The sequence below is a fragment of the Rhipicephalus sanguineus genome, chromosome 3 (genome assembly GCF_013339695.2).
Source record: "Rhipicephalus sanguineus isolate Rsan-2018 chromosome 3, BIME_Rsan_1.4, whole genome shotgun sequence".
NCBI lineage: Eukaryota > Metazoa > Arthropoda > Arachnida > Ixodida > Ixodidae > Rhipicephalus > Rhipicephalus sanguineus.
The window spans coordinates 180,305,189-180,320,329 of NC_051178.1; the positions used below are offsets into that span (position 1 = coordinate 180,305,189).

Below are 15,141 nucleotides of genomic sequence, written 5' to 3' on the forward strand. Positions count from 1 at the left end.
AGCAATTGTTACACCAAACAAGCAGGGTGAGTAAAAGCTTGTTTTGAGAAAATGCAAGAAAACAGATAAAGCTCATTTTGAACCACATGTAATGGAAGATAATGAAATATTTTTGTTAGATGATTAGTCTCCACCAGGGACATAACTGCATGCCTACTGCTGCAGCACACGTCATTCAGAAGCAGCATATCGATATAAAAGCCCAATTTTTGTGCTTTTTCTCTATCGAAATTAGAGCTGTGCGAATAGCAAAATTTTGGGTGCAAAGCGAATTCGAATATTGAAGTTAGGTTGATGCTAGGTTGATGAAGCACTGGCGGGGTGGTGTTTCATAGTTGTCTTATCAAGAATGAGGCAATGTAGAGGCCAAATTCTATTTATGTACATGATTTGGTGCAACCAAAGTGTTGCCGACAACACTTTACACATGATGGGCAAAGATGTCATTTCCTCAGCCTCTCCTCCTCTTTCAACTTCTGTGGAAGCCCAACTGATATGGCGGACAAGGGTGTGCTCCCTTCAAGTCCGTAGTTCCAAGCCTGCCCCGTAGACGTCGATATGTAAGAACAGCTGAAACTTTGGATGCTAAAAAGCTTCGGCTTCCGATTTTGCGGACTTCCTGCCCAAATTTCAGGTCCAAAACAGCATTAATTGAGCTCCCACCTCTACCACATCTTTCATCTCCATGTTGGAACCAGCGTTTTCTTGAGTTAGTAAATTTGTGACCGTAGGAGAGCTTGAAAGGCAGCTTTGCCGCAACACCGGGTTGTGATGAGGTGAAGCATATTGAAAATCTAGGGATCATTTTCAATCGGACGTTGACTGTCTTGGCAAAGTTCGACAGTAACGGAGCTTGAAAGGCAGCTTTGCCGCAATACCGGGGTGTGATGAGGTGAAGCATATTGAAAACCTAGGGACCACTTCCAATCGGACGTTGACTCTCTCTTGGCAAAGTTCGGCCGTAACGGAGCTTGAAAGGCAGCTTTGCCGCAATACGAGAGTGTAATGAGGTGAAGCATATTGAAAATCTGAAGGGGTCACTTTCTGAAGAAGAAGAAGAAGAAATGATTTTATTCATTCCAAAATGATAATACATAGGAAAAATAATATACAGTTTCAAATAATATACAGTTTCAATCGGACTTTGATTGTATTTGTTTTTGGGAAGTTCGAATCGTTTGAATAGTAAAATTCCAGTGCGAATTAAACCGAATAGCAAACACTATTCGAAAAATATTCGAAATTTCGAATATTCGCACACCCCTAATCAAAATATAGCTTGTTTTGGTGATATAATTTGCTGTTAAGGCTGAAATATCAATCCAAGATGTAAGAAACTTGGTCAGCACTTGCGACAATGCCTGTATGTTATGAAAATACTATATTCAGAAAATTGATTTTTTCCATGATTTTTCATCTCTAAGACCAGTGTGCCCCCTTAAGATCACTGAATATTCTGGTTACGTTTTATGAACTGCCAGTCAAGTAACCTTTTCATGCATAAACCACAGCAAAGAAAATGAGACTGGTTAGGCAGCATGCAGAGTATAGAGATCCCACATTAAAACAATAAAAAAACCATGGCCGTGCAGCAACATGTGCTCGATGTGTAAAGCGACAAGCAAGGGCACGGAACCAAGCCTGAAAGATTTCGAGATGAGAGTAATTTTAGTATGTTCATGTGAAAGCTGAAACAGTAATCACCTTGGTGCTCCTAGCTGGCGGCCTCCTTCTGTCATAACCGCGATTGGGCGAAACGGAACGTGACCGTCCGCCCCCGCGTCCCTCTCGGTTTGAACCCGGCCTGTGGTAGAAATTCACAACACATATACCTGGCTGCTTTAACATGCAGAAAAATCAACCCCAGAGGTATGAGCACGAATGGCAACATGAACAGATGATGAAATTTATGGGTTGATTGGCCTGTCTACAGTGCAATCTTTTTCATTTATACAATATTCACTATTATTTACCTGCACCAGACATCAGGGATTTTTCAGTCTTTACCAGACATTACAAAAATGCCTTTACGTGTTGTTAGCCCACCCCTAAGCTCCCTTCTGCTAGCAGTTTTTCCACCACACCATCTCAGTGATGTGCTGATTTTTTAAAGAAAGATTTTCGACTGCTGGTCACATGTGCTTTCTGCACACTGCAACGTACTGCTACTGGGCAGCAAAACGAGGGCGTGGAAAGACCATTTGGAGCACTTGACTCGAACTACTTCAAGCACTTAAGAACCATAATTATTCAGTGACACCAAACAAAGTAAAGTGCAAAAACAAAATTAGCATTTGCAAAATGAACAGGTATGCCCATTAGGCAATGTAAAGGAGATAATGGAAGTTCCATGTTTATCCAAGAAAGGAGAGGGCTGCCCCAGCCATGACATGAATCTGCGGGTGCCCCAACTACAAGCATCCAACTGGTTCAGCGGCACCTTCTCACGGTGGTGCATCTTTAAAATGTGCAGAAGTATCGAGTGCAGGCACATTTTGACTACTCACACATTATGAATATTTTCTCATTAGCAGTTCCTGGTTATGTTGCTAAGCTCTAGGATGCCAAAACATTTTTAATTATCCAAAAGCTTTGAGACACAGTAACAAGGTAAAAATGTTAGACTGGAGCAACTGAAACGTTTAATCCTGCAAACTCAAATTAGCACAAGCGATCGCACTAGGTCACTTACCTCGAGTCTCTGGAGTCGAGGAGTGGGTCAGCTTCCCTTCTGCTGTAACGGCTTGGACCAGAGTCGTCTGAAAAGAAAGTTTTGTCAGACAAGTGAGTAGAAGGTACAACACACCAGGAACGAAAAGGGTTATCAGGGAACAGCAGAGATGTGCTACACATAAGTTGCTACCATATGCTTTGTCGAACCCAACCAAAGAGAAATGTCTCGGGCGTATATAAAAAGAAATACCTTGGAAACCTTGAAGTTACTCAGAAATAAATTTGGGCAATAATTATGGGCCAGGGATGTTCACACAGTACTACTTGTGCACATTTGGGGCTCGTTCCCACCAGCAATACACAGAAGTCATATGACCCAAGTTGGTCACTAACGTTCACTTCACTCAAAAAACAGTTTGTATATGTTGCCATCTGAACTATTTTTCAGTCACATGGCTTCAGAAACCAACCAAACTAATCAGTGATGCAGAGACAAGATGTGTGTATACACTGACACCTTTCTTTTTTTTCTTTTCTAAGTAACAGTGGAGTGAGTAAATGCAAAACACGTCAATCAAGGGAGATTTCACTATGGCAAAGAGCAGGCTACGCTTGCATGGCTGAATACTAGTTGCCACAAGTAACTCCTTGGTCACCAATCACAGTTGGTCAAGTTAGATTTGTCAACTAGTGCGAATACACCCTTAAAGGGACAGACAAGCACGGCAAAGTTGCAGCACTGCAGCTAGTGTCTCACCTCAATACACCTATACATTCTTACCCGTTCAAGAGTCACCAGCGAGTATAAAAGCATGGGAAAAAGCCCGAAGCAGCCAGTCATACATGTACGGTAAATACTGTATATTTAATGTTTTTTTTTGGAATGAAGTGGTGCCTAGTATTGTTCTGGAGGTGCTGTAGCCTTCCGTGACTTTCATATGTAAATACCTACAATCACCCCTTGGCTTCCTCCATAAATGATTTTTCACTTTGCCCTATGGTAGTTTCCACAGCACTAGTATGACAGTACAGTGGACCTTTTTACCTGACACATCACTCATATGTGTCAGCAGAAAACAGAAATGCAAGAGAGGATGTGCTATCTGGGAAAACATATCCAAAATCACTAAAAATGCAGCACTTTTGCCTGAAAGGCAAAGCATTGATAGAGATGTCAAAGTAGTTTACTACTGTGAAAAGTAAGGCTCATGACCTTATGGGCAGTGGATGTCATAATAAACACTACGACATTAGCTTACCGACTAAAGCATAGTGTAACGTGCCTAAAGACATAAGAACACATTCCATCAATGACCGCAAGCACTAACCATCACGACGTCGGCATAAAGAGGGGTCATGCCAACAGGCGCTTTCACTTGCACAGAGAACATACACACCAAGTGACGTTTCGATTTGAACTTTATATGGAGCATGACGGTACCTGGGTAAACTTCGCAAAATTTACCCAGTATAATAAAAACACCCCCAACTTTGGTTCCGTTATACGAAAAAAAATGTGGGTTCATTAAGTAATAATTATGCATAAAGCTGCATACATTAAATGAATTTTTGTTATTGTAATACCACCTTGAAATTATTCGCTATTTTCCAAAAATTAGTCATGCAGGATAACTTGGAGTGGCAAAAAAAAGTAACCTTGAGTGCAGCATCTCCCGAAATATTGTGACACGCAAAAGACTAAACAATCAGCACGTTTCACTACTCCAGCAGCTTATTAATATTTGATGCGCAATGAACTTTAAAAAAAAGACAGCTCTGAAGTACACTAGTCATGTGTGCTTTCCTGCAATGCGATAATGCCCTGCCAGAATGCAACACCACCAGGCAGAGCACTTGTCTGTGGACAACAGCAATTAGTGTCTACTTTCTAGGCACCTTGGTTAAGTGCACACTCACCAATCCTGGAAGGAGCGGCCCCGCGGCCCTTGTAATCTCCACCACCTCTCCTCCCGGGATCCCCCCTGGAATCCGAGCCCCTCGGGTCGCCCCTGTGGCCGGGATCTCCGCCGCCCCTGTACGGCGGTTCCCCGCGCTCGTACGGGTCACCGCGGCCACCAGCCTTGGGTCCGTCGTCGCTGCTTCTTGGGTCTCCCCGGCTGCGAGAGCTGGATGGCTCGAGGCGAGACAACCCGTACCCACGTTCATCGCGGCCCCGCGAGTCATTGCGACGGTGCTCGCCCCTTCCGCCGGGTTCCAGGCGACCCTTCAGGTGCGGCTCCCCTCCACCTCGGACATCCATGCGGCTCACGTGCTCCGGCCGACGAAGGTCTCGCGGCCCCCGGTCTCGCAGCTCCGAGCGGTGCGGCCCGTAGCCATCGGCATAGTAGTCTCGGCGGTCCATGCGCGCATAGTAGTCCTCGGCCAAGCGCCCGTAGTCCTCGGAACGTGGGTCGTATCCCGGAAGGTCGCCCCGGTCCATGCGCGGCGGTGGGGGCAGGTCTTTTCCCCGCAAGTCCATGCGCGGGTGCAGATCACGGCCATCACGATAGTCGGAAGAGCGCCCGTAGGGGTCCAACGGGACTCGGCCTTCACCACCCCTGGAGTAGGGGTCGCCTCTACCGTGATAATCTGGCTTTAGGTCGCCTCGTCCGTGGTAGTCGCCACGACCATGGTAGTCACTACCGCGAAGATCCTGCTTGCCCTGGTCACCCCGCAGATCCATTCCTCGGCGGTACGGGTCACCCCCACGCAGGTCGCCCCTAGAGTCACACCTCGGGTCGCCTCTGAGGTCTCCCCGTGAATCTCCTCCCCGAGGGTCTCGACGCAGGTCTCTGAGGTCGCCTCTCGGATCGCCTCTTGCGTCTCCCCTGGCATCCACCCTGATATCTCTGGGGTCTCTTGGGTCGATCCTAGAATCACCCCTGAGATCCCCTCTTGGATCCGCTCTTAATTCACCCCTTAGGTCTCCCCTTGGGTCCCCCCTTGGATCCCCTCTGATGTAAGGATCACCGCGTCGTCCATCAGAGCCCCTCAAGTCTGACTTGCTCCTGCCGTCTTGGTTTCGTGAGCGGGGTGAGTGCGGATAGTCCATGCGATGCATATCCATGTCCATGCGACTGCGTGGTGGCAGGCCGGCCAGGGCGGGAGACGGTGACCTGAAGGCATTTAATTCTTGCAGTAAGGACACAGGTATCAAGCATTTGTTCGAAATTAATTCACACTAAGTTCCACCCTCCCTTCCGGACGTGCAAAGAATAATACATGCCGTGAGCGATGGTGATCCATTCTGCGTCCATCACGGCCCCTGCCCTGGTCGTAGCGGTTTCGCTCACTGACATAACGTTCCGTGTGCTCTGGCAGCACCTCACCTGGCTGAAAAGAAAAGGGTAGGACAGATGTAAACATCGGCTGCTGTCAACTTTTCAGAAACGCAGAGGCATGCCGCCTAAAAAACCCTTCATTAGAAGATGTGTGGTGATATGTACCGAGAAAAATGTTCATGTTTGCAAGCTAAATGTTTTATAAGAATGAGCATGCCAGCTGCGACAATTGGCAATCTCGAGAAGTTGGCCAGTACCATATTTACACGATTGTAAGTCGACTCAAATGTAGGTCGACCCCTCTAAAATCGCACGGCAAAACAGAAAAAATAAAAGCACGAGTGCATCTCATAAAGAATATTTATTTTACGATGTTGCCGAAAAAAACGAACTCGAATTTGGGTGTCAAAAGGTGACTTCACAGAGCGCTTCAAAGCTATGCAAGAAAGCTAGCTTCGCGGCAACACAAGGGGATCATTTTTCGAAAATTATCCGCGAATCACGTCTGAGGGTGCGGGTTGTACACGAGAAAATGCGGTATATGTTACAGGTAGAGCCGGAACGTAAACATCATGTCGTAAACATGACACAGCGTGCCCGATTTCTGGTTTGCTTCGGTTTCGGATGTAAGTCGACCTTACCACCGAAACTAGTTTTGATTTCGATTGTAAGTCAACCCCCTCAACTTCGAACTTCAAATTTAGATAAAATGGGTCGACCTACAATCGTGTAAATACGGTAATTCAATTACAAGTTATGTGCACAAGTTCAGTGCTGGTGTCTTTTCCTCTCCTAGAAGATTTTGTGTAGTCGCACACAAACAGTATCAAGCAAGCAAATGTGCCGTTTTGTCTTGCCAGCAACATGGCTACCCCCCCATCCACTACTTTAAATCTAGAGAACACATGCCAAACGAAACTCGCGCATTGAAGAGATGCTAGCCTAAATAGTCAAGAAAGTATGTTTACATGTAACCAGTGAACCGTTTCTCTGCAGAATAATGCCGAATTGGAAGAAAAAAGAAACCTGCACAAACTGCATCAAACTGCAGAAGACTATAGTCGGATAACTCTTAAGAAGTCCGGAGGGGCCCCGCCCAGATGACCAAAGCGCAGCAGCCGATCTCAGCGACTAAAGAAATAGTCCCACTCAAAGAAATAGTCCCACTCATGCACTCGGCCATGTTCTCTGAAGGCAGGGTGACCGGCCGCTCGGCTTATGACATGAGGAGGAAATGCCGCGGACTTCTAAAGTTGTATCCGACTACAGCAATGCTAAACTAATGAAACAAGGTCCCACAACAGAAGAAGACAGACTGTTCAACATGCAACCACCAACCAAGCTCACCTCAAGCATGTCACCCTCTTCAGGAGGCAGTGGATCATGCCGGCTACCTCTGTGAGGTGGTGGCGGTGGCTGGTCTGCATGACCAGGTTCTCCTCGTTTGCGTCCACTTCGCGACGCATCAGCATCATAACGCCCGTCGTAGCCTTTAGGGTCACTTCTCCCACCATAGTCTTCTGGGCGCCCATGACGGCTGGTGCAAGGACAAAAGTGGCTCCTTGTCACACAGGTCGTACAAGGAAGGTGAACATGCATTTCGACTCACTGCAGTAGCTATCAGCTTTACTCGAGTGTAACCGTCAAGCTGAAGCTGCAAGTAACCTGAGGTTGCAAGTGAAATTCTTGGCCCTGGCAGTCACATTTTTGTATAGGCAAAATGCAAAAATGCTAGGCTTGTGCGAATAGTAAATTTTAGGTCCGAAGCGAATTCGAAGCGAATAGTGATTTGGTCGAAGCGAATTTTGAAGCGAATTCGAATAGTTTATATCACATATTATAAAGAAAAATGAGCATATTTGTCATGACCCAACTAACCAGCACAATATTTTAAAAGTTGAAACAAGGCATATGCATATGTCATTCTTTTTGGTTCAAAGGGAAGTGGAAGCAACTTTGAGTAATAGCAGGATTTGACTTTCGGTAGAATGCAAGTGATAACCTGTGAAACATGCTACGTTTTAAGATTTACTATACTTGGAGCATATAAGTTGGTATAACAAGCTTTTAAACTTAAAAAATGATGAATTGATGCGAGGGTAATACAGTAATACCTCATTAATTGGAACTCTGTTATTTTGAAATCCCGCACAATTAGAAGAATTTCCTTGGCCCCGTATTTTGCAATGTAAGTTTGAGTGGATAATTTGAAGCGGCGGTCAGTACCAGCCCGGTTAATTCGAAAACTTTGGGTGCCATGTGCCAATTCCCTGATCCCGATTCAGCCGCAAATCCGCAAAAACGATGGCCCTTAGGAGCCACAAGGCAATGCACTGTAGCGATACTAATGAGTGACAAGTGAATCATCCCAGCCTCGCTGCTGCCAGTGCAAGAAAAAAACTAAACAAAAGGCGGTCTCGTGGTCAGCTGAAATGTGCGCCGGCGGAAAAGACGTGCTTCACTGCAACACAGCGGTGACACGTGGGCAGCATGACGCATGCTTCTCTCAATGTCAGCGCGTCATGATTTAGCCATTACTTCTGGGAAAATAGAGAGATTAATAAAGGGTGGTCTGACGGTATTCGCGATGTATGCGAACCTCCGAATGACGGTTGTTCCAGCAATTTGCGCGCTTGCACTGCTGGCGGAGTGCCTACTTTGAAAACTCAATGCCTACTTCGAAAACTTCCAACGATCATCTTTTTCACCCAGAACACATCGCGAATTCCATCACACTGGTCATTATTAAATTCTTTATTTTACCAGAAAGAATGCGCGAATGGTCGCATCATGCCGCGCTGACGCTGCGAGAAGCAGGTGACATGTTGCCCGCGTGTCATCACTGTGTTGCAGCGAAGCACGTCTTTTCCGCAGGTGCGCACTTCAGTTGACCACGAGACCGTTTTCTTTCCTATTTCTTTTATTGCGATAGCAATTATATGGACAGTCTCGGCTGGAAAATGTTCGTCCCCGTCGCCGTCATTCACCGTATATGTATAAGTATGTATATATATAGAAAGGCCACGAAGAAAAATAATTAAGAAATTCTTTCCGACGCGCGGAATCGAACGGGCGACCTCTCGCTTTGCAGCCCGCCGCGTTAGACGTTAGGCCACAACAGCACCGTCTCTCAGCCTGCTAACGGCGAGCTATTTATATACACCATGTAATTCAGCATGCTTTCTTAGTGGCCACATAGATGGCGCGACGTGCGCGCGTGTTGCGCACTTTAAAGATCGTCGCCCCACCCCTGCCCTACGAACACCGTTGCTGTTCGCTCTACAGGGCGTCGTCGCTTTCGTGCGCTTATCTCAAGGAAAGAAGGGGCGGCCGGTGGGGTGCTTCGCTTCGCTCGCTGCAGCGGCCGCGTTTGCGAAACAAGCGCGCTGTTCAAACAGAAATAAGTAACAACTGTGACAATTAGTTCGCGCTCGTCTTGTGTGTCCCTGTTCGTTTGTTTCGTGCGTCCTGCTTTATGTTTGAGCAGTGCGCTTCAAGTGTCGAGCTGTGACGCATTAGTTCGCGCTCGTCCTGTGTGCGTTCTTTTCGTGCGTCCTTTGGGCTCGAGCGATGCGCTGGCAATTTCGAGCTGCTTTCCGTTCTTCGCGTTACATTACAATTTATTGCTATCGCAATCATTGCTTCGCCGTTGCGGCGAAACTGTGACTTTTTCTTTTGCTTCGCGGCAGTGCGGATTTCTCCTGGAAAAGTGTATTCACGGCATAGCACACCTCCACTGCAGTGAAACCACTTTTACAGAGGGTTACATGTGGTGTATATATGTCTATTCGCTCATTTCGAATACTTCGAAATTTCCTATAATTTAAATTCGTTTCGAAGCGAATTCGAATACTGTAACATTTGTTCGAATATTCGAAGTACTCGAATATTCACACAAGCCTAGAAAATGCTTATGTACATTGGTTTGGATGCAAGTTAGAAGCCCCAAAGATCAAATTAAAGCAAAACTCATACATTCAGCCAATCAATCAAATTCTAGCAGCAAGGAGTTGGTACATCATTAAAATTGATATAACGCCAGCAGAAAACATGAAAAACGAGAAGAGTGTCCCGTCGTTTTCTTCTTGTTTTTTATGTTTTCCACTGGTGTTTTATCAGTTTAGAACCAAATTGAGTTTCCCACCTGCAAATATGATTGTAGATGAGCCACACTTCAAACGAACTAAACTCAACTGAGCTAAACTCTTCTTAGATGACCACTAGAGGTTGTGTTATTAGGCACAGCAGTCTGAGCACATTTTGAGGCCTCTGTAAGTTGCCGTCAGCCTGCTTCGTATGAGACCTGCGCATTTGCGCACACCTCAAAGAAACAGATACAGCTCAAACCACTTATAACGTAACCGCTTACAGTGCAGTACCGGCTATAATGCGGTTTTTTCTGACTCCCGTTTACCCTCCCATAGAACTCCATGTATACGCATACCGCTTATTGTGCAGTCCCCCGAGATGAAAGACCGGTTATAATGCGGCTGCCGGAACATTCTCAGAGATGCGAGGGAGCAAGCAGGCTTCTCAGCGGAGATGCGCCGGCGGGGGAGAGAGCGGCGACGGCGTTACGAAGGAGGAGCGGACACGGAACGAACGAACAAGGAGCGGGGGGAGAAAAAAAAAAGCGATGGCGGTGGGAGGCAGCAGCCCGGCGCGGGTGCGTGGTGTGAGGAGGGGGAGCGGTTGCATGGCCGACGGAGAAGCCTTTGCCCCCTTGACATGCACGCTTTGCCCCGGCCGCATGACATGCGCGCTCCGCTACGCACGGGCGCCCGCTTCCGCATCAAGAGCGCGTTTATTTGTCTCCGTCGGGAAAATAGTTGCTTCGTCGTAGAGCGCAGATATCGCGCGTGCAACCTCGGTTCCCCCGTAAGTAACAATGCTTTGAGACGCAATTGAGCTTTCGCCTTTGCCACCAACAGGCGGACTTACAAGCTTGAGAGACTTTTTCAGGATAGTTGCCGCGACTGTTCTCCCGACCGTGAACCGAAACTGCATTTCACGCGTGATGCCCTCGGTTTAGCTCGCAAGTGCGATCTCTTCTACGCCCGATCTCCGTGTTGCCTAGGGCAAGCTTCTCGCGGCGGCATGCCAAGTTGCAACGCGCACGCTAGGCCTAACGAGCGCTAGCTGCCATGTCGGCGGCCGCGGACTACAGAAGTTGCGGTTTGGTGCCAAGTCAATGAAACATTTTGCAGTTGTTGCATTTAGAAGGGGTGACTTACATCTTTAACGAAAACGCGGGCGTGCGTGTGAAACACTTGAGTGGTGGTTTGTCGTCGCCACCGTTTTCGACATGGCGCACACGCAGTGTGCTACCGCGGCGACTTCCCGTGGCGGCGCATTTTTTCTGCGTTCGTTATGTCGGCACCGCAGGTCCGCGGACACTAACCGTTCAACATTTCCAAATGTAAGCAGACGCAAACTTACCTCCCAGTTGCATGCCTCGATAGTCAGAATCGCGCGCCTACCCGTTGGTTATTTTTTGCACACGTGCAACCTTTCAAAAATGTTGTTTTGGTTATAGTGCGGTACCGCTTATAGTGCGGATATTCGCGACTCCGGCGACTTACGTTATAAGCGGTCTATGCTGTAGTAATCATTTATATGTTCAGCCAAATGAAATTTTACTGCAGTCAACCTTCCCAATGGTAACAGTAATTTGCAGTTCTTACACTAAAATGTTCTTTTAGAAATGATGCCATAAAGTGCTACGAAGCAGTACTCACTCGCTGTCTTTCTTTCGAGAATCTCTCGACGACAGCTGGGATGGCGGAGCAGCTGGTGGGGGCGGAGGAACAGAACTGTCTCCTTGAGGGGGGTTGGAAGAAGGGGGTGGCGGTGGCGACTCTCGGCGAGGTCGTTTGGAGGGAGGGCCAGTGCTCCTGTGTCCAGGGGCAACAGCTGTAGCATCACGTGGAGGAGGAGGGGAGCGGCCAGAGGAAGGCGGCCCATAACGCCCACTGCGTGATGAGGGTGGCGCACCACGCACGCCTCCTTCGCGGTTCCCACGGTGGCGTGACGACGGAGGCGACAGCGGCCGTTCTGGCGACGGGCTCTCCGGAAATGGTGCAGCACCATGCGACTGGGCAACACGGGCACGCTGTGCAATCAAAACATCAAGACGCCGTTACAAATCCAGTCCACAAATGAAAACTTACGGCATGTTTTATCTTGCGTCTCGTTTAGGTAATTAAACCCGTTGAACAATTACACTGATTCTGTCAGTCCCATCATGGTAAAAATAAGAGAGATTGACTGTACCCCTTACAATCGCCTCTGCATTGTAAAAATAATTGAACTGCCCGAGACTAAAACTGGCATCTGTTTTGACAAACCGTAGAAGCAGGCTCAGTCAGACTAACCACCTTATAAATGGCACTTGATAATGCACACATAAGCTTTTGTTTCTTCATAAATAACAGAGGAGCCACATTCTTTGACTGCAGATGGCAGAGAGTCATAGGAAACAACTTTTAAAAGGACAGACGACCGATTTTTCTCGACACAATTTTTTACGGCGCAATAGAAAGCTCACCCTTCGTAGTGTTTGTAGCTGCAGTGGTTAATCCCAAAAGCCCGTGGTTATTTTATTGGCAGTATTGTTTTATCTGAAAAGCCCCTGAATTGTATGTACATGTCCTCCAGCAACGCTGTGAAGCGATAGCTATGCCGATAGCCCTCTCGCATTATGCTCAAGGTTTTGCTTTTACAGGAGTGGGTTAAACTGTGGTTAACCATCTTCATATTGACAATTTCAACCGTTTTGGAATACAGAAAGCAGGTAGAATAAGTTTTCCAAATGCTCGTCGTCACATGAGATCTATTTACCAGCTCATGAGCTAGGCCCTCAACTAACAACGTTCATGCTGCCGCTCATGAGCATCAAGTCATACGTCAAGCAAAGGTGACGCCATTGTTCTGCTCAGTGAAAATGAATGCATATCTGCACGTTTTACATTAGAAAAGATTTTAATAAAAAGTGTGCTGTATTTCAACGCTAATATAGGGAAATTAATAGCATACACCAGTAAAAGGTCTTGTGATAGGTACATGTGCACATTCACTTTCTTGCTGCCAGAGGCACCAAAAGTAATTTTGATTGAGGAAATAAAAATATAAATCCGCAGTTAATGGAAAAGAAAACAGGATTCGTTTTCGACAATACAATAGACAATCCTTGTATTAGTAGGGGTTATCTCAATTCGTGCTCTGAGCGGTTGTTGGTCCCTTTAACAGTGAAGCTGTTCTTAGTCGAGGCTTCCCCACCCGGTGGCGTAGCAGTGATCATGTGGCCTCGCAGTGTGGCAAGAGTGAAGCTTGGTAGGAAGGGGAGGGCTGCACCGTGCTACAAGAGGCAAGGGCGGAAGATCTCGAGGCTCGGAGGAGGGGTCAACCTTCGAGAAACGTGCCAAGATCGGGTGAGAGCGAGGCTCAGTGGAGCATAAAAGAGCGTGTCAGTGTCAGTGTTCAGGATATTGCGCTTTCAGAATGGCAAACATTTCCCATTCCCCTGATGAAGGAGCCGCCCCACGTGGGCGTCAGCGAGAACGGGCATGTCGTTGCCGAGCCAACCGTGATGTTCACGCGAGAGAGGCCGAAGCTAAGCGCCAATGAAGAGAAGACTTGAAAAAACATAGAAGTATGATAGCCTTATGAAGGAGGGGCTTCAGCTTCGCTGTTTCGACAGTATTCGCGAAGTGGAACTGGCGGGATTGTTTTTTCTTTCTTTTTTTTTTTTGCAAGTCTTCCAAGTTTCCTGCATTGTCAAGTACACTGTGACAAACCACAAAGATGGATATGTCTGCCTGCGTTTTAGTGGTTGTTAATCCCACATAAATCACAGAAACATATTGCATGCCTCAGCTCTCAGCTGCTTCTCTCGGTCCCTGCGCCTCTTGCCAGACTTCTTTTTCTTTCGCGGTTTTCCAGGTGGGTATGGTGGAGGTGGCCCTTTGTTGCTGCAAATAGAAACGACAAACTCGGTGTCAATGCAATATCATACATAAAAGGTGCATTGCATAATTGGAGAAAACAGCGAAGAAATTTGTACAGCGAAGAAATTTCAAACTTCCTTGCAGTTTTGGGGCACAGTCTGATATTGGGGCGTAGGGGACATAAATTGTGTGCGCAAGTACAGAAAGCCCTTTCAGCTCCAGGTTACATATGTTACCTTTCATTGTCGGCTTTCTTTCCGACTACTCCTGAGACCCCTTAGGATTCTTTTCACAAGTTTTCACTGTCGTTTCATACCACAACACTGAAGCTAAGTGTCCTCACTACCTCCTATTTCAGTATCCAGTGGTGCCACTCGTGAAGTGACATTTGGAGCAATTTCTGGAGCAAAAAAAAATCTTATCTTTGGAGTAGTTAGGACACCTTCATACAGCCAAACCCCTCGATAACAAAAGCCCTCAAGAACAAAATCCTCACAGCAACAAAAAAGCATGGTGTCCCTGGCGAACGCCCATAGATTTCAATGCATTTGCCCCCTCTCAACAGCGACGTGATTTGAAAAAGCCCTCCCGCAATAACGAAATTTTCATGACTTTTCAAGTGATGACACCCACGAAAGTGGTGTCATGCCGACAGACACACTGTAGACTGCCTAATTGCTTGCTGCCGTGCGCCTCTCCGTGTGCATGCTGAGACCTCCCGCACTTTGCTTACGTGCAGTGTTGTTTGGCCGAAGTAAGTTCGCACAAAGTTCTTGACGCTTTTGACATCATTTGCACTTTCCTCATTCCCCATGACGACGAAGCCATGCAAAGCTCATTAAGGTGCGACGCTCGAGCCGTCAGGCTTCTTCAAAGCTAACGTGAAACAGAGCAAGATCAGTTACTTCTTCAAATAAATTTTGGTTGTGTGAAGTAATTGATTCACATATTTTCCTATTTTTACGACAAAGAAATTCTCACAACAACAAACAAAAATAGCTATCCCGGCGATTTCGTTATTGAGGAGTTCGACTGTATGCACAACTTTCGGAGCACTTTATATATAAGTAGAGCTGTGCGAATAGCAAAATTTTGGGTGCGAAGCGAATTCAAATGTTGAGGTGTGAGTGCGAATTGAATCGAATATTTTTCGAATATTTCTCGAATATTTCTAGAATATTGTTCGAATGCTTCGAAGCGAAATTGCAGAAAAAAAATTTGAGAGGATTCCTAAGAATATT

General features: G+C 46.7%; 1 protein-coding gene across 1 annotated transcript in view; it reads right to left on the reverse strand.

The window, feature by feature from the left end:
* LOC119386144 (zinc finger CCCH domain-containing protein 13-like) overlaps positions 1-15,141 on the reverse strand; it is a 45,087-nt gene that overhangs the window by 16,117 nt on the left and 13,829 nt on the right. The window contains exons 9-15 of the mRNA XM_049414231.1: positions 13,825-13,924; positions 11,693-12,066; positions 7,302-7,491; positions 5,900-6,006; positions 4,591-5,789; positions 2,693-2,759; positions 1,705-1,804 (exon numbers count right to left, since the gene is read on the reverse strand). Of these exons, the coding sequence (XP_049270188.1) occupies positions 1,705-1,804; positions 2,693-2,759; positions 4,591-5,789; positions 5,900-6,006; positions 7,302-7,491; positions 11,693-12,066; positions 13,825-13,924 (2,137 nt within the window). The remainder of the gene's footprint in view (positions 1-1,704; positions 1,805-2,692; positions 2,760-4,590; positions 5,790-5,899; positions 6,007-7,301; positions 7,492-11,692; positions 12,067-13,824; positions 13,925-15,141) is intronic.